Consider the following 21,418-nt stretch of genomic DNA (forward strand, 5'->3'; position numbering starts at 1 on the left):
TATATATAATATTTTTCTACTATAATAATGATGGTAAAAATACAGAATATGACTTGTTCTTGGTTATAGTATTTTAACATGCCCACTGTGTTGCATTTATAAATTGGTTGGTGTAATTAATTATTTGCATTATACTTACCCAAATGTAACCAAAATGATTACGTTATATTTTATTATTGAATACATTTTTCTGTTCTGTTATAGAAATGTAACACATTTTTAAACTTTTAATCGTTAAAAAAGATATTTTTTCTTTTTTTTTTTAGTGTGTAATGATATTTACTTGATAATATATTTCCTTTTTATTTTCCTACGAATTTTATAAAAATTTGGTACAAAACGGATAGGTATCTATTTGCATCCCTTAAAAAATTAATTATTCAATGTTTCCAGTTAAAATAATCTTTTTTAAAATCAATTTAACGTGGATAAAAAAGAATGGCGTAGTCATGTAGTTACTACTTACATAACATTATTAATTACGACTAAGGATAAAGTAGACACGACCAAATAGTACACGACAAAGTAAATATATATGTACATTTCGCATAAGCATACGCATATGTACATAACATAGGCAGATACAGAATATCGAACTTCCTGTCCAACGTTTCTGTCCTGTGTTTCTTATGCCCTCTGTGATTTGTTATGGTGAATTATCATATACATTCCACTACTATACCTAATCGATAATGTCGCATACAACACGAAAATTATAAGATGGTCAGGTGGCTCCAAAAACACGGGAGATGAAAACGTATTGAATATCAGGTCTATCTTGTACTTAATCAATGGTACGTATTCAGTGGAAGCGGTTGTCCAGTCACATGTAGGAAGAGAAAGCGAGTGAGAATACTTAGTAATATTTATACAGTAATACAAGTTCGAAATGTAAACAGATGTATGATTTGAAATTATTAAAAGTATTATCACATTAGAAAGTTATAAATATAATTGTAAAAGTAAGTATCGTTCAAATTTTCTGCTACCATATATCATAACCTCTTTACCTTTTTGCATACGTGTGCTTGGTAGTTTTAATAAATATTATAAGCATTACATAGTGTTTTTTAACAGTTTTAATATTAGTATATTTTGTGATATTAGAATTATGTTTTAGATAAATTACCTTAAACGATAAATATATTATTTTTCAACAGATGTCAGTTGTATCTTCAAGGGTTAGTAGTGTCTCGTCGATTCTAAAATCTCCTGGAGTTAGATCACAACTTATTAGACAATCTAATAGAGTACATTTCAAACTTCCAAAAAATCTCAAAAGTATTATCTATAATTTTGAAGCTGGTAATGGAACAAAAGATTATGAAGATTTAATATGTATTCTACGAGATTCAAATATAAAGGTATTTAAGTAATTATTGAAATAGTTTATATTATCCTAGTTTTATTCGATTAAATATTATTTGATATTTCTAATTTGAATCTATTACTTTTCAATTTAGGACACAGATTTAATAGAATTTTTATCAAATGTAAGACAATGTATATCATTACTTGGTCCTATCCACAAAGTATTTGTAGAAACGCTTCTACAAATAAAATGGACAAACCGTTCTATAGATGTCACATCTGCTTACAAAGCATTTATTGAAGATTTAATTTGTATGCAAATTCATTATGCTAAAAATACAATAGACAGTTTAGTTGAACAATTTAAACCAGGTATATTTTAAGAAATTATTGTTATATAAGTGGCTCTAACGATGGATTATAACTAAAATTTTTATTTTGCGTAGATGAGGATAACGATGATGAATGGAAAAATGAAAAATGCAAAGAAGAAGATATTCAAAGATTAAATCATATACATAATGTCCTTCAAAAAATTTTGAAAGTTGTGCCAATGTAAGTATTTACTATATCATTTTTAGTATTTTATAAAATATGCTCTTCCCCCCCCCCCTCTCTTATAAATAATGTATGTATATAATTCATAAGTAAAATTTAAAAATATAATAATTTCTATAAAAATCTGTTTAAGGTCAAGCAAACTTCTATTGCAATCTCTTAGAGCAAGGTTCCCATATATTGTTCATGGAACTCGTACGCATGAAGTTTATGTTTATGCATTGATTCAAATATTAAGTTACGCACCACAGTTACGATCTGATATTCTATCTCTAATTATTAACAGGTAATATCGCTGTAATCTAATTTTATCATTTTAGGATGAAAAGTAAGTTCTTTATTGTAAGTGATTTCTGTTTCATAATAGGTTAATGGTATTAGATGTAAATATACCACGTTCAGAAATAGAAAATGAAGAAGATGAAGACTTAATGGACGATGCTAGTGAATGTAACAGTATACTTGGTAATGTGAATAATGTTGTTGAAGAAAATAATATAACAGAAACAGATGAAGTACATCCAATAGCTCATAAATTGGATATGTGTATGGAACTGATCCTAAAATATATGTACAACTGTTGTTTTATTAACGGAGTTTTGCAAGTGAAATGTTTAAGAAGTCTCTATTTTGATATATTGCAAATATTTGAAACAGTAATATTACCCACTCATGCGAGTCAATACGTGCAGTATATTATGTTCTATATTTGTAGTTTTAAAACAGCTGTTGCGGAGGCTTTTGTAGATTGGTTATGGCAGAAAGCATCTAATCCTAATGTACCCTCTATTATACGACAATCGTCTGTAGTATATATTGCTAGTTTACTTGTTGCAGCAACATTCGTTACAACTGGGTATGTTTTTAATAATGTAACACATAATACAAAAGGTATACATAAAGATTTTATATATTTTATTTTTATTAGGTTAGTAAAAGCAGTCCAATTTGAAATATCCAAATGGATACATGATTATATCAACATGCAGGATCATTCAAACTATATAGAGGATGGAAATAAAGAACACAGTGTATTTTATTCTGTTTGTGAAGCACTGTTTCTTATAATTATTAAAAGGCATAATGATTATCCTGATTCAAAAAAATGTAAATACATCATTTTAATGAAACAATATATACATCTTTTCTTAATTCTACTAACGTTCGATATTATTTGTTTATTTGCTTTCAGACATGTTATATTTACAAGAGTTGGATTTAGCGAAAATTATAACTTGTAAACTAAACCCATTGAAAGCTTGTCATCCTGAAATTGCACATAGTTTTGCAGAAATTACCCGAATATATCAATTGGCATATTGTTATACCGTAATTGAAAATAACACACGGAATCAACTACCTCTTTTCGATAGCAAAAAAGGAACAACACCTACAGTTGAAATCTTTTCCCCATTTAATACTTATACGTTACAACGAAGTGGACAGAGGATAATTCCTGTATTGCGTGATAACGTTAATAGCAGGGCACATAGAACAAGTATGAAATATAGAGGATATATTGAATACATGACTGAATATTAGATTTAGTTCTTAAAATTTAACACAGAATATGTTTTAATATACTCTGAATTCATTTCTGTGTAATCATCTTTTTAAATAAACCGAATATTTATAAAAACAATATTATACTGTTTTAGATCAGACAAATATAGTATTTCTAAAATAAATCTGGAAACTTGTATAAAATGTAAAATTTTAATTTAATAAAAAAGTAAATGAGATATACGCAAATTTGTTGTTATACTTATAATTTCTAAATATTAATATGTAAAATTTCATAATTATAGAAGTAGAATAAATATAATCTATAATTTGTATTAAATTTCTAATTACATTTAAATACATTTTATCTGTGAATTTTACTTCCTAGTTCCTTGTAAATTTAAAAACATGAACAATATATTTATCTTATAATTCATTTTCTCTAAAGATATTAAAATCTAAAAAATAAATCGTTTGTAACAAATTGTAGTATTATAACGTGAAATTTATTATAAACTTTTAAGAAATTTCCATTAGAAAGGTTTGAGAATTATTACCTATATTCATTATTAACTCTATTTATATGCGTGAATGAAGTAAGATTTTAACAATATAACGACTGTATCACTAAATAATGAACACAAATTAAGTATACGTTATATTGGCATCTCACAAAAACTGTAGTTGGCATAACATACCAAATTTCGCGCCGTTAATGTTTTAGAAAACCGGACCCGGAAATTCTACTTCAGTGACGCAGTGGCGTAATCTTTTGCGGTCTATCGGTTGCTTTGCGATTCTTTCACGTAAACGGTAACGTAAAATGGCGAATTGGAATTGTTATTTACTTGCGCGAACTATAGCGAAATAACTAGAATACAATCTAAGGAGTATTTACTACTGCCGAATTCGGGATTGTGTATTTATTTCTTCTTCCACAAACAACTGTAAGTATCATGGTTGTCAATTTAATAAAAAATTTATAACGTGTGCACTAGACGTCGATTCATATTCAAGTCGGTAATTCCGCATGTTTTTTATATGAAATTGACAATAAAATAGCTTTATAACATAGCAAAATGTAAATGTTCTTAGTGCTATTTCATTATAATTTTTGCTTAAGATAATTGAAATTTTGAAATAAGGTTATGGTAAAATTCTCAAACAGTTCTACCGTCATTTACTTCGCACGTTTAGATGTTGAATTGTAAATATATTTTATTATACATAGTAATATGTGTATTTCTAGTGCACGTGTTTACTTTTAATTTATTATTTTAATTTCTTAACGGATATATGGAAACCAGGTCGATTTGTTTCTTTGTTTTCTAGGTTATGATTCTGTGAAATTTAACTATTTCTCATAATTGAGATATTATTCCAAATTCTCATTTTGTATTTACAAGTGTAAAAACAATAATAATATTAGAAATCACACACAACACACACACGCGCGCGCACACACGCATGCACGCACGTACGCACACACCTACACGCACAGAGTAGAGATAATTTTTACATTCAATTTTATTCTGTACTTACATACTTACATATTATAATTCAAAATATCATATTAATTATTAACTTATATTACATGTGTTATAAAAACTTCAATAATTTATTAGAGATTTCCTCATCTGAATTTCAACATATCTCTTGTATTTAAATCTATTGAAAATTTATTGTAACTGTAAAATATATATTTAAATCATGTATTTTTATTGCATTGAGTAATAATTATTATAGTTATTGACAAAGTGATAATAAAAATATACAAATTTCCAAACAAAATATCTTAGAAACACATTCTTACTACAATGCTTATTTTATTAACAATACTTAACAATATTTTATTAACTATATTTTATTAACAAATTTCTTTTCTGTGTTCTATGTTTTCGATGATTTTTTGTACTTGATTAGATTTATATGGTTTTATACATGTATGTTGTGAACTATATTATTCACATTTATTCAGAAGTACTTTATGAGATTCTGTATAAAGCACTCTATGAACTATTTGAATATATTAATTAAAGGTAATTTTAATAAGTGGGGTGGAGAAAATAATTTTGTGAGAAAACTGTATTTTTATTATCAAAAGAATATTTTAATCACTAATATTATTGAATATGTTTATATACATAGCATGTCCTGTTTATCGGTTTACAAGCTATTATATCCTTAACTATTGCAAATACTAAAAAATGTTTCATATGAAAATTGTTTGATTTTGTGAGAGAACAAGATTTTTTTAGTTTTTTATTTAAAGGGATTTGCAATGCCAATATAATGTTTTTTAAATTGAACTACATTTTTTTATATGCCACCTGATGCATTCTTTAATTCTCTACAGGAAAGTACATATTAAAGAACTCGGGTTGAAAAATGATTAGTTTAAAATATATTTTAATTTCAATTTTGTAAAACTTATTGTTTGGAAGACAAAGAAATCGTAAACATAAAAACACAGCGTTGTCTTTTCTTGTCTTTCATATGATAAGTTTTACTAGATTAAAGTCAAAAAATGCATCAGATAATGTATAGAAAAATGTACACATGTAGTTCCATTTAAAGAAGTTACATTGGCATTGAAATTTCTTTAAATATGTAAACAATATCTTACTAAGTTTCCCCCATGAAATCAAACAACTTTCATATGAAACATTTTTTAGTATTTTCAATAATTAAGGAAATATAGCGCATGTACAAATAAACAAGATATACTGTATGTATATGTGTATTACATTTTTGTAAACAGAAGATATAAATATTTTATATTAGCGAAAATGCACAAAATTTTAGAAAATATTTAGACAATCATAAAAGTTTTAATTATATATAAATCGAACTATTATGTAAATTCTATTAGTTAATATTATTAGAGAATAGTGAAATCATTACTTTTTAATAATGTAGGAGTTTTGTAGTAAAGTAGGAGTAGTGTAGAGTAAAGGAGGAGTTGTGTAGTAGGAGTTTTTCTTTGTTAATGAAGTATTTATAGAGGACATTAAACATCATATTCTCAATAATATATTATTTACATTTTTATTAAGCTATTGCTATTGATATGAGAATACGTATTATATATATGATAATAGGACGTATCTCACAATGTGAAATAAAATAAACCTAAATATATTATGAAACTTCTTAAACATTGTATAGTACAGAAAATTGTGTAATTTAATATTCACATAAATTTGTCTGTATGCTATTTAAATAATTTCAAGATCATACAAATTCTCTTTCTTAAAATTTTGCATGCTACTATAAATTAGAAAGATATTTTTGTCTATAAGGTTTATTAGAATATATTCTTTACATGAAGAAAATAATAGCTTTTTATTGTTAAAATTGTAAATCTTTGAAGCACATGTTGTACAACAATTTTTATATAGTTTGATCTTGCAACAGAAATTTATGTTTAGATTTCATTTTTAATTGTGATGTGATTTAAGGTGGTTTTAAGCAATATTTAAAAAGCTGTGTGGAGGAGACTACTTAAGAAGTTTTACTTTATGTCTATTTATAAATAAAATAAAATATTTTTGGTATGCTTTCTATATTTATTAATGTTATATTTTGTAGTTCAATAAGATCTTGTTCTAGTTTATATATACATATATAATATATACCTATTTTAAACATCTATCATAATATACATGAAATGTAATTAAAAAAAAGATTTTATAAAATAAATGTAAAGTATTAATTTAAGAAAAAGTATAATTGCCATTCAGTTTGGGAATAAAATACTTTTTGCAAATATGTGATTTTTTATCTATAATTGGTATATGTAATTCTTTTGATATAGGTAAACAGTTCTATCATCAGTAATGTTATTATTCTTTGGTTTTACAAATCTGAACAAAAATTTAATATAATATGCATTCCAAAAAGCAGTGATGCAAATATATATTATCATTAACCAAGGTTAATTTAACCTGATCTAATATTACACTACATTTTTATTTTTAATGTTTGTTTATGTATTTTTATATTCACATTTTCTATGAAATAATAAAGCTTAACTTATGTAAACATATATCATAGAAAAACACAAGTAATCTTAAATTACTTTTAATAGGTTTTATTGTGCAGATACTAATTCATCGTTCTACAGATATGATACTGATGGACTGGTGTAATTTGGCATAGTAGTGACATTGATTCATTTGATCTACATTGATTGACAAAAAATCATATTTGCAAGCATTTAAGTCTTAAATACTATGGCACAATATTATAATTTCGTGACCAATGCCAGTGGTACATTAACACTTGAAGAAGTACAGAGAATTTGCTCTGTTGAGGGACAAAGTGTACAATTAGTTGTTGAAGACATAAATAATGGTGGTAATGGTTCTCAACAATTTTTGGCTTATACCACTGCACCACAAAACAGCGGGCAAGCGATATTTTCACAGCAAATTAATTTAGGGAGTCAAATTTCTGCAACACAATTGGATCAAGGGTAATTTGTGCGCATGCATTTTAATTATCCAAATATTGAAGTAGCAGTGTAGTATCTTCGTGCTTTTAGTCTTTTGTGTGTGTATGAATGTGTGTATATATATATATACACATACACACACATTAATATACATATTGCAATATAAGAACTGTTAGATACTCGAGGAAAACAAAGGGGGTATTGGTATGTGGTGCTTATTATGAAAACTAAATATCAATTATACAGCATGTTATTAGAATATAACAAATATTTTTATTCATGTTGCATTATGAAAATATATTTTATAGTATGTAATACGATTGCAATTATATAATAATTTAAATAAATTATTTTAATTACACACAATTTTGTAAATAGATTTATATAATTTCATGTATATGTATAATGTGTTTAGAATAAAATTATATTGTGTCAGCATTTAAATTTGTAATTCTAACAGACAATTATGTCTGTTTTGATATGTTTTATAGAAATATAGCATATTAATAAAAACTTCTTAAGGTTGTCTTCTAGCTATATATATAGAAACATGATGTATTAAAAAAGTTATGAATTTGCTTCTGTTAATAAAATTATTAAGAATAATAGTGCATTGTTTATTTGTAACACTGAAATGTAAATTTAAAATATATTACACTAGTGTATATATATATACATACATATATGTGTGTGTATATGTATATGTATATGTATATGTATTGTACATGTGTGCCTCAAAGAAATCTTTTGTAATTACACAGTAGGTTTACTGATTTAATAATGAAATATTGTATTTGGGTAATCTAAATCATAGTAAATTTATGTAAGCATGTAAAATCTGGGCATATCATATCAATTTCATTATTCACTTCGTGTCACTTTATGAAATAAGTCACAACAAACAAGTATAGAAATATAACACAACAAATAAGTGTAATTATATCATTCATTCATTGAATATCGAATGTATTAACAATTTGCTAAAATTATAAAATATCATAAAATTATAATCATATAACATGATAGGAACACATAACTATGAAAGAATAAACCAATTTCAAATATAAGGTATAATGTACACTAATAAACCAAATATTTTTAAATAATAATAATATGATGAAATATATGTTTCTGAACTTCTTTATTTTATTAAATATTAATATATATTTGCCATTTATGTATACATATAATTATATCACATTAAATTTTCTGTGTTTTGAAATTTGTTTTTCCTAAATTTTTTTTAATGATTTATATGCATCTGTTAGCTCTATGGGTTCTATAATTAATTGTTCACATAACAATAATATTACCAAACTTATCTTAAAAAGTTCGTATGCAATGAGTTATAATACAAGTACATTAAAATGTACTTTTTATTAACATAATCCATTTAATAGTATTTGTATTAAAGTATCATGGTGCTGACCTTATAAAATTAAAAATTTTGTATTTGGTAATATAGTATTTGTATCAGAATATATATGAAATGGAAGAATTAATTATATTTTATAGAATGCAATTAAAATATAGCAATGCACCCCTTTTTCCTCGTGCTTCTCACTTATAAACATTATACACATAATTGACATGTAGGGACCATAAAACATATCTTCAATCACAATTTATTCAATTTGTCATCAGAACCATTCATTAGAAATATATTTAGTTGATTTATAAATGTATACTAATGACTCAGACAGGAAGTAGTTTGCACTATTTTGTTAAAATATTTGTTGTTTTGAGTTTTCTCATATTTCAACTTATTGAAATGATGCATTTTTACTTTCAGACAAAACGTTTTTATAATCAAAACAAATACAAATGAATTAACTTCACCCCAAGGTGTATTAAAGGCTACGACAGTAAATGATAATACTGTAGGAGGGAACATTGTAAACATTGTGGATAATAAAGGTAAATTTAATGAATTTGTATATCATCTTAATAGTACATTAAATCAAAGAATTTACACTAATATGTGAAAGGAAAAGTTTTATGGTTACAATGAAGGAATAAAGCAATTTATAAGAACATTGTTTTCTTATTTAGGTTCCAAAACATTTATAGGTTGTAATAATGATGGACAACAAATACAATGGATAAAAATGCAAGAAAATAGTATTAATGTAAATGCAGTTTCAAAACAGAATGCATTGATATCAGAAAAAATTCAAACTGGCAATTTAAATGAAAATCAAAATAATACTTCTTCACAAGTAAGTGTAAAGAATCATAATAGTTTTATTTTGCAAATTATTAAGTGCAATAACAGTTGTATATTTTTAGAATCTTCTACATGGACTTTGTGAATTATCTTCATCGAATACTGAAATTGTAAAAAGAAAACCACTTAAATCATACCAAAACAGAAATCGATTATCAACAAATAGTGTACAAATAGGAACATCATCCATTGACAGGGTGAATGTAACAAATAACATTGGAACTCAAATACCAAACGCTAATGCGTCTATCAGAGCATCTACACCATTTTGTAATAAAACAATTAGTCCCATTGGACAGAATGTGACACAAATTTCTACACAAATACATTCTCCTTTGAGTACAGTTCATAGTAGACCTCAAGCTCCTACCTTGCCAAAAAGTTCCTTAAAAGTGCAACAGCCTAAAATGGAACAAACAAGATTAAAACAAATGCAAAATCAAAGACAAGTGCAAAATGATCAAAGATTACAAGGAAATAATATGCAGAGATTATCAAATATTGCTTCACAGTCAGTGCAAAGTTCATTGAATAATCCACGGCAACAAACAACTACAAATTCAGTACAACAGAAACAAATGTCATCGTCATCACAATTACAATTTCAGAAACAAACCATATCACAAAAATCTCAGTATGAACAATCACCACTTTCACCTCCATCTCAAAATGTGCTTAATACTATGGATGTTGAATCTCTGGAATCTTCATCAGTCAGTGAAAAAGATCCAATAAATCAACAAAGTTTTCCTTCGCAAACTGATTCAGAAAATGGTTCTACTGAAAGTATCGCTTATCTTGAAAAAGTTATTCATAATCCAACAAATACTAAAGTTCAACCTCAAATACAAGGAAATACTGCAAAAATGTTAGTTATGCTTTCAAATGGTGAACAGAGATTAATTACATTTGACATACCTAACGAAGATTGTACAGTTCAAGATTTACTGGAACAGGTATGTTAATAGTCACCAAAAGAAATTTTACAAAAATTATTAATTGAATTAATTAAAAATGATTTGCATTTGTAGGCAAACATTGTATTTTGTGGAAAAACAAGTGTCTCTTTAGTTTCCGATCCTATGTTGGGTATCAATTACATTGTAGAAGCTGGGCCTGGTGCAGTTGCTTCATATGATATGAGTGAAAATGATAGTTCTCAAGATAGTGCAAATACTAATTTAGAGAATTCTCATAGGTAAGCTTTTAAATATATCACTGATTGAAGTTAACACATAAAATATTTTTATATATTATATTGAACATTTCAGTTCACCAGATGAGAATAGTAATCCTGTACAACAAAATGAGGTAAGTTGTAATTTTTTAGTTTTATACAACTTCTGATAATATATAAAACATTTATTTAATTTTTGGTTTGTAATAATATAATTTATATAAACATTTTTATAATTATGTATTTCATATTTATGCATAAAAAGCAGTAACACTGTAAGCATGTTTTGCTTAACTAAAATGAAATCATGCTAGAGAAGTATTCAATCTCTTTTTGAAGGAATAATAAAATAAAAATTATTTTAATTTTGATACATGAAATAAAATATATTACATAGATGTATATATTTTTGAAGCCTAGCTTGAAAGCTAGTTTGTAACTGCACTAAAAATCTATAAAATTTCTATGAATGTTAACGTCATAACTAAGTTATATAACTATTACCAGAATAAAAATGAATAATAATAAAATATGAAACAATAACAAATCAAATTATCATAAGAATTATGTGAAAAATAAATGTCATAAATAATTAATATATAAATTTTGGTTGATACATGAATTTTCAATGCAATTAATATGTGAATTGATTGAACCATTTTTTCACAAAAATGTTTATATGACGCATCTCTTCGTATTTGTAATGATTGATATTGCATGAAAGTAACAAATTATTTAATATTGACGAAACAATGTGTAAAATGCATGAAGCCTCTTTTTAAATTGCTTATATATTTAAACATTGAAAAGCTACACATAGAGATTAATTTTAGAGAGTAATTACACATCAAATTTCTCTTTAAATTTATTACCTTAATTTAAAATCGAAGTATAGCAATACATGTGTAACATCTATCATGAATTGTTAAATCTATATATTAAATGATATAGTTATATTGTTAAGTATAAGTTTAAATTAGATATTTAATTTTTATATTTCGGCTAAGAATGTTCTTTGGCATGAAATTTAAATTTTTATTTCATTAAGGGCATTTACATAGCATTTCTAAAAATTTTAACGGAATTACTGACAAAAATAATTATTAATTAGGAACATCATATAAATTATCATTTACATACATCATTTGTCATATAGACAAATACTATTATTGAAACAATTAAATAAACAAAAATATAGAATGTAGAATATTAAAATTATGACTACAGTGCACACATTGAATGGTCCACGTTTTTCGTAAATTTTAATCATTCTATTATCATAGCACAATTATATTTATTTATAATATGGTAACATATTACATAACAATGAATTTTATTTCTTTTACATATAATAAAGATATTTTTTTAATATAAATGTATTTTTCATATCTTTTATTTATTATTTTCGATATGTCTTGCAGGAACCTATATACATTGAAGGAATGTTGGCTGTCTGTTCCCATTGCGGTATCAGTTCTATTGACTTTAATCGATGTCTAAGATGTAAAAGAAAATTACCCAAAGATGTGAAATCCATATCAATGACAATGGGTATGCAAGAAAAGAAAGAAACGATGCTAACTATTGACGTAAGGATTATAAGGCTCTAAAAAATCAATATTCTAGATCTATCTAAGATTAAAATTTGTGATATTAACTTGTCATCTCCGTATAAATTTAATTTAAAGTCCATTATAATATCTATTTTACGAAATGTAATATAAATACTTTATGATACAAATATAATTTATAATATAAATCTTTAGGTTTGTATTATTATGTTCATTTTTTGTAGACTTTTTACAAGAAAAATAACGAACGAAATTCATCGGCAAAATTAGAGAAATTGGAGCGAGATGGGTCTGTGTATAAACGTGGAAGGGGAAGAGGAAGAGGTGGCGTTTCAAGACCAAGGCCTATTCATAAAGAGCCAGGTAGAAAAAATAATTTATATGATTTTATTCAACGATACAATATTATCTTGTGTAAGTTTAAACAGTATGGCTGAACATCTCTGTTGCATCTAAATATAGCAGAAAGAAAAATGAGCAAAATAACACAATTTTCCAAAAGGAAATATGATAGTGGAAGGAATATTTTTCTCAAGGTCATCAATATTTTTTTAAATGGAACCATATGTTTTGTTTAGTGCTTGAACTAAAGAGAAATTAAAAACAAAAATCAATGGTATGTATTTACATTGTATGCCTAACACACTGCGAGATATTTTTTTGTTTTATTTATTTGTTGAAATTACAATCAATTCTCGCGTTGAGAATTTTCAGTAATTTTTCTGGCGTGGCGCAGTGACACGGCTGTTTATTTACAATAAGTTAATACTTATTATAGATAGGTATAATTTATAAGTATTATAAGTAAGTGCATATGCTTAATTTGGATAATTAAATGAATCTAACGTTTAGGTCTAGCGGGTAGTGCCTCTTCAGCCTGTGAATCTGGTCCGTCGTATCGAGTAGCCCAGTGATTAGGGGGTTTTGGTGTTTGTTGATTCTTTTGCCATATCTGTCGCTATATTTTGCTATTTCCTCTTTGACGGTGGGTATCTTGAGGTCGCGGTGTATTGTTTCATTGGTTACATACCAAGGTGCGTCAATTAGGGATCTTAGCGTTTTCGATTGAAAGCGTTGGAGTATTTCAATGTTGGAGTTACTTGCTGTTCCCCATAATTGGATTCCGTAGGTCCAGACAGGTTTTATTACGGTCTTGTAGAGGGTAATTTTATTCTGTATGTTTAGTTTGGAGCGTCGGCCCGTGAGCCAATAGAGTTTTTTTTAGTTTGTCCTTTAGTTGCTTCGTTTTATCTGAGATGTGTGTCTTCCACGTTAGTCTCCTGTCCAGGGTCATGCCCAGGTATCGGACTGTGTCCTTGCTAGGAACTGTTGCATTGTTGATGGTGACCTGGGGACAGGTTTGTTTTCGGAGCGTGAAGGTTACATGTGAGGATTTCTTTTCGTTGACTTTGAAGCCCCATTTGTGAAACCACTTTTCCACGGAGTCGAGACTTCGCTGGAGAGTGGATGAGGCTATTACCGGGTCTGCGTGGGTAGCTAATAGCGCTGTGTCGTCTGCAAATGTCGCTATTGTTATATCGTTTGATATAGGTAGGTCGGCAGTGTAGATGGAGTACAGTAGGGGTCCGAGGACACTACCTTGGGGTATGCCGGCTTGTATTGGGAATGTTGCGGAAGTGGCGTCTAGGCATTTAACCATGAATTGTCTATTGGTTAGGTAAGATTTTAGGATGGAGTAGTAGGGGTGGGGTAGGATCTTTTTGAGCTTGTATAGTAGCCCTTCATGCCATACTTTGTCGAATGCCTGTTGGATGTCTAGGAAAACCGCTAGCAATATTTTTTCTTTTCGAGTGTTTGGCTGATCGTATGAGTTAAGCGATGGATTTGCTCTACTGTAGAATGATGTTTTCGGAAGCCGAATTGGTGATCTGGGAGTGTTTTCAAGTTCTCTAGGATTGGAAGGAGTCGGTTCGCGAGCATCTTCTCGAATAGTTTGGACAGGGTAGGTAAAAGACTGATTGGGTGATAGGAGCAGGTTTCGTATATCGGTTTACCGGGTTTAGGGATGAGGGTAATCAATGAGATTTTCCAGGCCTTAGGATAGTGTTCCAGGCGAAGGATAGCATTAAAAATCGATGTGATGAGTGCTATCCCTTTTGTGGGAAGTTCCTTGATTACTTTATTGCCTATTAGGTCGTGTCCTGCTGCTTTCTTGGGGTTTAGGCGACTGATTGTTTCTATAGTCTTTGCAGAGGAGAAGGGTTCGATAGGAGGGGACATTTGGAAGGGGGTGTGCAGGTATTCAGTAACGTCCGCGGCGGCTCGGGGGGAATGGGGTTTGAATACTTTTGGCAAGTGTTTAGCAAACAGGTCGGCTTTTTCTATAGGGCTTCGCGCCCATCCACCTTGCGGACGGCGGATAGGTGGGATTATTTGTGGGGGGGCGTGTGAGTTTCCTGGAGGCCTTCCATAGTGAGTAGTTGGCGTCGGCTGTGGGGGATAAGCTGGCGAGGTATTTATGGAAACAGTCGTTTCTATAGTTTCTTAAAGTTCTGGATAGCTTCCTAGTTGCGTTGTTAAGTTTGCCCTCCGGTGTTCTATGGGTCTGCCATACTCTTCTTAGTCTACGTTTTTCTGCTATTTTTTTTAGTATGTATTGGGGATATTCTTGTTTGCTGTTAGATGGCTTTGTCGGTGTGGAGAGGCGGATTGCGTTTATTATGCTCGTGTTTAAGTATTCCGTGGCTGCTTCGATATCTTCCTTTGTTTTTAGTGGGGTGAAGGCTGAGGTTGAGTGTGTAAAGACTTCTCTGAAGAGCTGCCAGTTGGTGTGTTGGTTGTGAATGGAGCCATTAGATGTATTCTCGATGATTGTTGAACTGACTGTTGCTATCACAGGAGGATGATCAGAGGAGAGATCAGCCGAGGAGTTGATCTGGACGTGTCTTGATGGGATATTTTTAGTTATGAAGAAGTCGAGAAGGTCGGGTATTTTGTTGGTGTCAGTGGGCCAGTATGTGGGTTCGTATGTGGTGAGGTAGTTGAGGTTGTTGTTTATTATGCTGTTTAAGAGGTTTTTGCCTCTTGCTGTAACCAGTCTGCTGCCCCATTGGATGTGCTTGGCGTTATAGTTTCCTCCAACTATGAATCTATTGCCCAGGGTGTCTAGGAAGTTATCAAAGTCTTCTTTGGCGATGGAGTGTCTGGGAGGGCAGTATACTGCTGAGGTGGTGATTGAGCCATGACAGTCTTCTATTGCTACGTTTGTTGCTTGGAGGTAGTCTTTCTGGAATGATGGAAGTTCGTAGTGCTTAATACTTGCTTTGATTATTATTCTGGTGCCACCATGGGCCTTTCCGCTGGGGTGTTGGGTATGGTAGAATTTGTAACCATTTATTTTCAGGTAGCTCTTGTCGGTGAAGTGGGTTTCCGATACGAGCATTACGTCGATTTGCTGGTGTTTTAAGAAGAGTTCTAGTTCAAGTTTGTGTTGCGCTAGACCGTTGGCGTTCCAGAGTGCTATGCGCCTTGGTTTTATTTTGAGTCGGGGCGTGCTAATTTTTCGACGACGAGTGTTAGTAGCGATAGCAAGTGATTTATTTGCTCTGATTGATTCTCTATTATCTTTTCAAGCCTTGAGGAGTTGTCTGTGTTAGGTGGGTTGGGGACACTGTTTTGGGGAAGGTTCCTTTGGCTGTTCAGGTTATTTTGGATGCCTTGTACTGCTTGGGCATAGGAGGTTAAGGTGGAGATGAATTTGGTAGGACTGGGTGTTTGGTTGGTTGAGGGGGTTGGGGTAGTCGTGAATTTCGGCGGGCTGGGTGTTTGGTTGGATATCTCTTTTGCTCTGAGCTTAGGGTACCTGTTCGTGTATAGTGTTTTATATGCTGGGCAGCCTTTGTAGTTGGCAGGGTGGTCCCCTTGGCAGTGGATGCATTTCGCTGGGGTTTCCGGTGATTTGGCGCACTGGTCAGTGGAGTGAATGCCTGCGCATTTAACGCAGCGGAAAGTATGGTTGCAGTATTTCTGCGTATGACCGTACTTTTGGCACCTTTTGCATTGCACTATTTCTTTTTTCACGAGCGGTGGTTCGATCTTTACTATCGCGTTCATTAGGCGACTGATGTTATATATTTCCTTATTGTTCGGTTTTTGTTTAATGTCTAGGAAGAATAAGGATAACGGGTCTTTCGAGACTCTATGCCTTATATTACTTACGTTGACGACTTCGTGGCCGAGTTTTGAGAGTTCGTATTTTAGTTCGTCTATGTCTGCTGAGTGGTGTATGTTTCGTAGGACCACCCGGAAAGGCCTTTCCTGTTTAAGTTGGTAGGTGTGGAAGTTGGCGTTCAGGGTCCTGAGTGTCTTGGTGAGTTTTCTGTAAGCTTCTGGGTTCGTCGGTAGTATTTTCACCTTGTTGTTGCTTATCTTAAGGTTATATTCCTCCTTGCTGGTATCTCTCTCTAGGGACTTGGTCATTGTCTGTATGTCAATGACGTCGTCCACAAAAATTGGTGGGGGAGGGGGGATTCTCTGTGAGTGTTGGTTTGATGGCGGTTCTACGATTTCCATGGCGTCGTTTGAGGATTCCAATACGGCGAACCTGTTGTGTGTGTTTATTTGCGTTGCTGGTTCTATTTTCCTCTTCTTTGTAGTGTTAGCGTCGTTAGTGCGGAGAGTTCTGCTACACTTCTGCCACGGGGGGGGGGGGGGTAGCTCGGGGTAGCTGCGAGTCTGCTCCGGAGAGCCTGGTCGCGGTTGCTGGGCCATCATCGAGCTAGTTAATTCGGAATGAACAACTAGTCGTGAGGCTGTGAGGCTAGTATTCGTGTTGGGGTTAGGTGCGTGGGATTTTCTTCTCCCTAGGGGGTAAGGGGCACTTAGCTGTGTTCTCTTTCGACGGTTGGGCGACACGTGTTGTTTTCGAACTACGCTGGGCACTAGAGACACGTCTGCACGCTTCGGCACTCCACAGCGAACTGCGAGATATTTGATGTGAAAGATATATAGAAATAAATGCTTAAGAAATATTTATTTGAATGTACATCCTAACTTTGCTACTTTGTATATTTGACACATTATTCAAGTAATATCTATAATACAATCATGTCTACACAAGAGATTATATCCATGATTAAAAGTGATTTATTGTTTAAAATCATAATAATGTGAAGTAACATATTTAGCTTCTTTTGATTACTTGTTAAATGATCGATGACGATAACATTCATGTTAATAATGACATAATTTATAGTAAACACTACTTCATATACATATGTATTAATTTTCATTATTATTATTGTTATACGTCTAAACATGCTAAACGTCTAAAATATTAATAGTTTATGTTTCTTTAAATTTGTAAATTTTTTAAAGCTTTACATTTTCTTCTTTTTTTTTCGAATTTTTCCGAACTATAAATGTGTTGTAGGTCTTGTCTCATATATTATTTCGCGATGTGTCTAAATATATAAATAAGTTAATACTTTCTTTTTCTTTTTTATTGTAATGTTAGAGATTTGAATAAAGGCATTAATAATTTAGAAAAACATGGAACGAACGACCTTGAGAAAAATACTGTTTCTATTACCGTATTTTTGTGTCTTACAATTGAATCGAATAATCTTTATTACTATAATTATGTTTATATACAACAAAAATTTTGAAGTGAATTCTTTTATATATCTTATGACATACAGACAGCTCAGACATGATATTTCTTATACAGAGTGTCTGACAATATCATCTGACGAAGAGGAGGAAGGCAAAATTAAAAGATCGGACGGCTCTAGTAACAATATATTTTCAAACGACGCAAGTAATAATTTTAGTGAAGAAATGGAAACCATTCTTGAGAAGGAACCCGTAATTACGAACAATTCTATTTCTAGCGTGAGTTCTGATTATGCTATGGAGAGTGAAGATATTAAAGGTATCTTGCAATATGCTTCATATTTTACGTATTTTACATATGTATATGACTTCTATAAAATACGTTGATTCCAATTTATTGCATTTTGAATGTAATTATATATAAAATGAGAAAACGTGAAAATAAATATTTTCAGATAATTCTCTTCAATCTCCACATACTTCTTTGTTGTGTCGAACAGTAAGGATAGGATCTTATAAATATGTTCCTCGAGAGAGAGTCATAATCTCGCAAACTGGAGTAAGATTTGGTGTACCCCTATTAGAAGATGGTAATCCTTTACTAATTATTATATGTTCATAATTATATGTTATTTTGATAGGTATTTGTCATATAAAAATATTCGCGCATTTTTGTTGCAGATAAAACTTTCGTAGCATTAGAAGTTAAAATCCAAGATATAGTAAAAGTGCTAATTCATTTTGGCAAAGCAATGCCAGTGCTTTTCTTTTATACATCTACTAATACTGGAGCTATGATTCGCGAATTATTAGGAATGCAGGATCCAAAAGGGCCATATTACGATCCTGCTGGAAAAGGTATCAACTTTAAAATATATTATACTTTATAATATATTTTACATATATCTATATAATTATAAATGAAATGAGAATGTTAATATTTTTACAGATCATACACATAAACGTATAACTTTACTACCAGAGAAATTATCCGAAGAATCGAAAGTTGTGCTAAAATCTTTATTTTCGCGAAGACGCTTGTTAGAAGAATTAAGCTCAAAGGAGGCAAATGATATCCTTGTACGAGCATCGCCGAAAGATGTGAGTAATATATGTTATTGATAAGTATGTAAAATTACTATCTCTCAAATATAATTCGCCTTCTTTCAGAAGCTAAAAATACAAAGCTCATCTAGAAAAGAAAACCAAACTGGAACAACAACTAATTCAAATGTCAATGGCGGTATACAGACGTAAGAAACAAATTTAATTACAGAATTAGAATAAATAATCATATTTATACTATTTCCTTTTTTCTCTTCTTATTTTACTTGGGAATGAGTTGATGGTAACAATTAATATATTTAATTGAAACTTATACTTTTTATTATATTTATAGTTTCTATAACTAATATTGAAACTTCTCCATTCTCGGGATATTTTTCAAAGCTGGTCAAATAAATGTTAACATAATCTGTTTCTTCTTATATTCTCCACTTTTGTTTGAAACATTTCCTTTTTACAATTAACAGTTTTCACTTTTCGTATAATGTACGATTTGTTATTTACAGAATAACTGTATATCCTCCACCACCTGCAAAAGGCGGTATAGCGATTAACACTGAAGATTATTTATGTCTTGGGGAGGATCAGTTTTTAAACGATGTAATTATAGACTTCTATCTAAAATATTTGACACTGGAGGTTTTATCAGAATCTGATCAACATAGAACTCATGTATTCAGTTCATATTTTTATAAACGATTAACAAGTCCACATGCTCAAGCAGGTGAAAGTAATGTACCTCTTTCACCCGCTGCCAAGAGACATGCAAGAGTACAAAAGTGGACGAAAAACGTTAACATATTTGAAAAAGATTTTATTATAATTCCTATAAATGAACAGTAAGTACTTATCTTTCTCAAATGCTCAATTCTGTTTTTATGTCTCTATTTAATCTAAAATATTCCCAAGTGACACTTGTTATATAAAATAATATTACAGTGCCCATTGGTTTTTGGCTATTATTTGTTTCCCTGGTTTGGTGGGTAAAGTTTTTGCACAGCCAAAACGATGTGATGAAAATGATGTTCACAAGACTGTACAAAAAAGTAAAAAATTAAAGGAAGTAAAACTACAAGCTGTCACGATTGGAAGTACGACTCTCAAACCAGTGACAACTACTGTGACTATAGATCAAGGTGATGATGGTTCAGAAAGAGACGAAGCTGAAGGCGATGACGAAGAAATGGAGATGGATAGCGAAGATGATGTAAGTGTGCCGCAAACTAAGTTGTGTTTTAATATAGATTATAATAAATTATAAATGTATCAAAGTATATGCTATTGGCAATTTCTAATGTAGGATGAATCAGAAAATGCAGAAAATAAAGGTTTATCTTCAAATGTTGAACCAAATATACAGCAGGAGAAAGAGACTATAAAAGTGTAAGTATTTGCATATACTTTTAAAACAAGTGACGTTCCAAATAGGATATTATATTTATTCATATTTTTATTTTATTTTTTATAGACCCTGCATATTAATATTTGACTCTCTTGCGGGGGCAAGTAGAGCACGTGTAGTAGCTACATTAAGAGATTACTTAAGCTGTGAGTATGTTGCAAAAATGGGAAATGAGAAAGTGTTTTCAAAAGATACTATTAAAGGAGCATCGTTGAAAGTTCCTCAGCAATCAAATTTCACTGATTGCGGATTATATGTATTACAATACGTAGAGAGCTTCTTTAAAGTAGGTTTATTTTTTTAGTTTATATCATTGGTATAATTGGTAGACGAGGTAGCATTACAAATTGTACAATAATAAATTTTTTTTCCAGAATCCCATTAAAGATTATACATTGCCAATAAAGACACTGAAAAATTGGTTTGAGGAAATAGTAGTAACAAGGAAAAGGGAAGAACTCTCTAAACTATTGATTAACTTAATGATTGCAGGAAAAGGAGATAGAAATATAACAATACCAACTGTAAATTTTCCCACACAAGATGGTAAACTAAAAACTAAGGCTGAGAATCA

At 30.2% G+C, this 21,418-nt stretch overlaps 2 protein-coding genes across 2 annotated transcripts; both read left to right on the top strand.

Moving 5' to 3' along the window:
- The first annotated feature begins 774 nt into the window (after positions 1 to 774).
- LOC117238363 (RNA polymerase I-specific transcription initiation factor RRN3) lies at positions 775 to 3,581 on the top strand. The gene is made up of 8 exons (XM_033503217.1): positions 775 to 962; positions 1,161 to 1,364; positions 1,464 to 1,683; positions 1,758 to 1,866; positions 2,003 to 2,155; positions 2,237 to 2,725; positions 2,798 to 2,976; positions 3,062 to 3,581. Exons 2-8 carry the CDS (start codon positions 1,161 to 1,163, stop codon positions 3,409 to 3,411), a joined length of 1,704 nt encoding a protein of 567 aa, XP_033359108.1. The 5' UTR covers positions 775 to 962; the 3' UTR covers positions 3,412 to 3,581.
- Positions 3,582 to 4,117: 536 nt separating this feature from the next.
- LOC117238364 lies at positions 4,118 to 21,413 on the top strand (the record flags this gene model as incomplete). Its single annotated transcript, XM_033503218.1, has 19 exons — positions 4,118 to 4,319; positions 7,477 to 7,849; positions 9,621 to 9,745; positions 9,881 to 10,047; positions 10,118 to 11,011; positions 11,087 to 11,253; positions 11,327 to 11,366; positions 12,654 to 12,821; positions 13,028 to 13,166; positions 18,493 to 18,696; positions 18,833 to 18,967; positions 19,059 to 19,235; positions 19,327 to 19,478; positions 19,548 to 19,630; positions 19,949 to 20,281; positions 20,382 to 20,649; positions 20,743 to 20,825; positions 20,911 to 21,130; positions 21,219 to 21,413. Coding segments are annotated over exons 2-19 (3,792 nt in total), but the record flags the coding sequence as incomplete, so codon positions are not given.
- Positions 21,414 to 21,418: the final 5 nt, after the last annotated feature.

This window comes from Bombus vosnesenskii, unplaced genomic scaffold (genome assembly GCF_011952255.1).
Source record: "Bombus vosnesenskii isolate JDL3184/JDL3185 unplaced genomic scaffold, Bvos_JDL3184-5_v1.1 scf7180000013463, whole genome shotgun sequence".
NCBI classification, from domain to species: domain Eukaryota; kingdom Metazoa; phylum Arthropoda; class Insecta; order Hymenoptera; family Apidae; genus Bombus; species Bombus vosnesenskii.

Bases quoted from the DNA above. Each gene is read 5' to 3' on its own strand.
- LOC117238363 (XM_033503217.1), top strand. From the start codon at position 1,161: ATGTCAGTTGTATCTTCAAGGGTTAGTAGTGTCTCGTCGATTCTAAAA. The intron at 2,156-2,236 runs GTAATATCGCTG...GTTTCATAATAG, and splicing joins CTATCTCTAATTATTAACAG to GTTAATGGTATTAGATGTAA. The intron at 2,726-2,797 runs GTATGTTTTTAA...TATTTTTATTAG, and splicing joins GCAACATTCGTTACAACTGG to GTTAGTAAAAGCAGTCCAAT.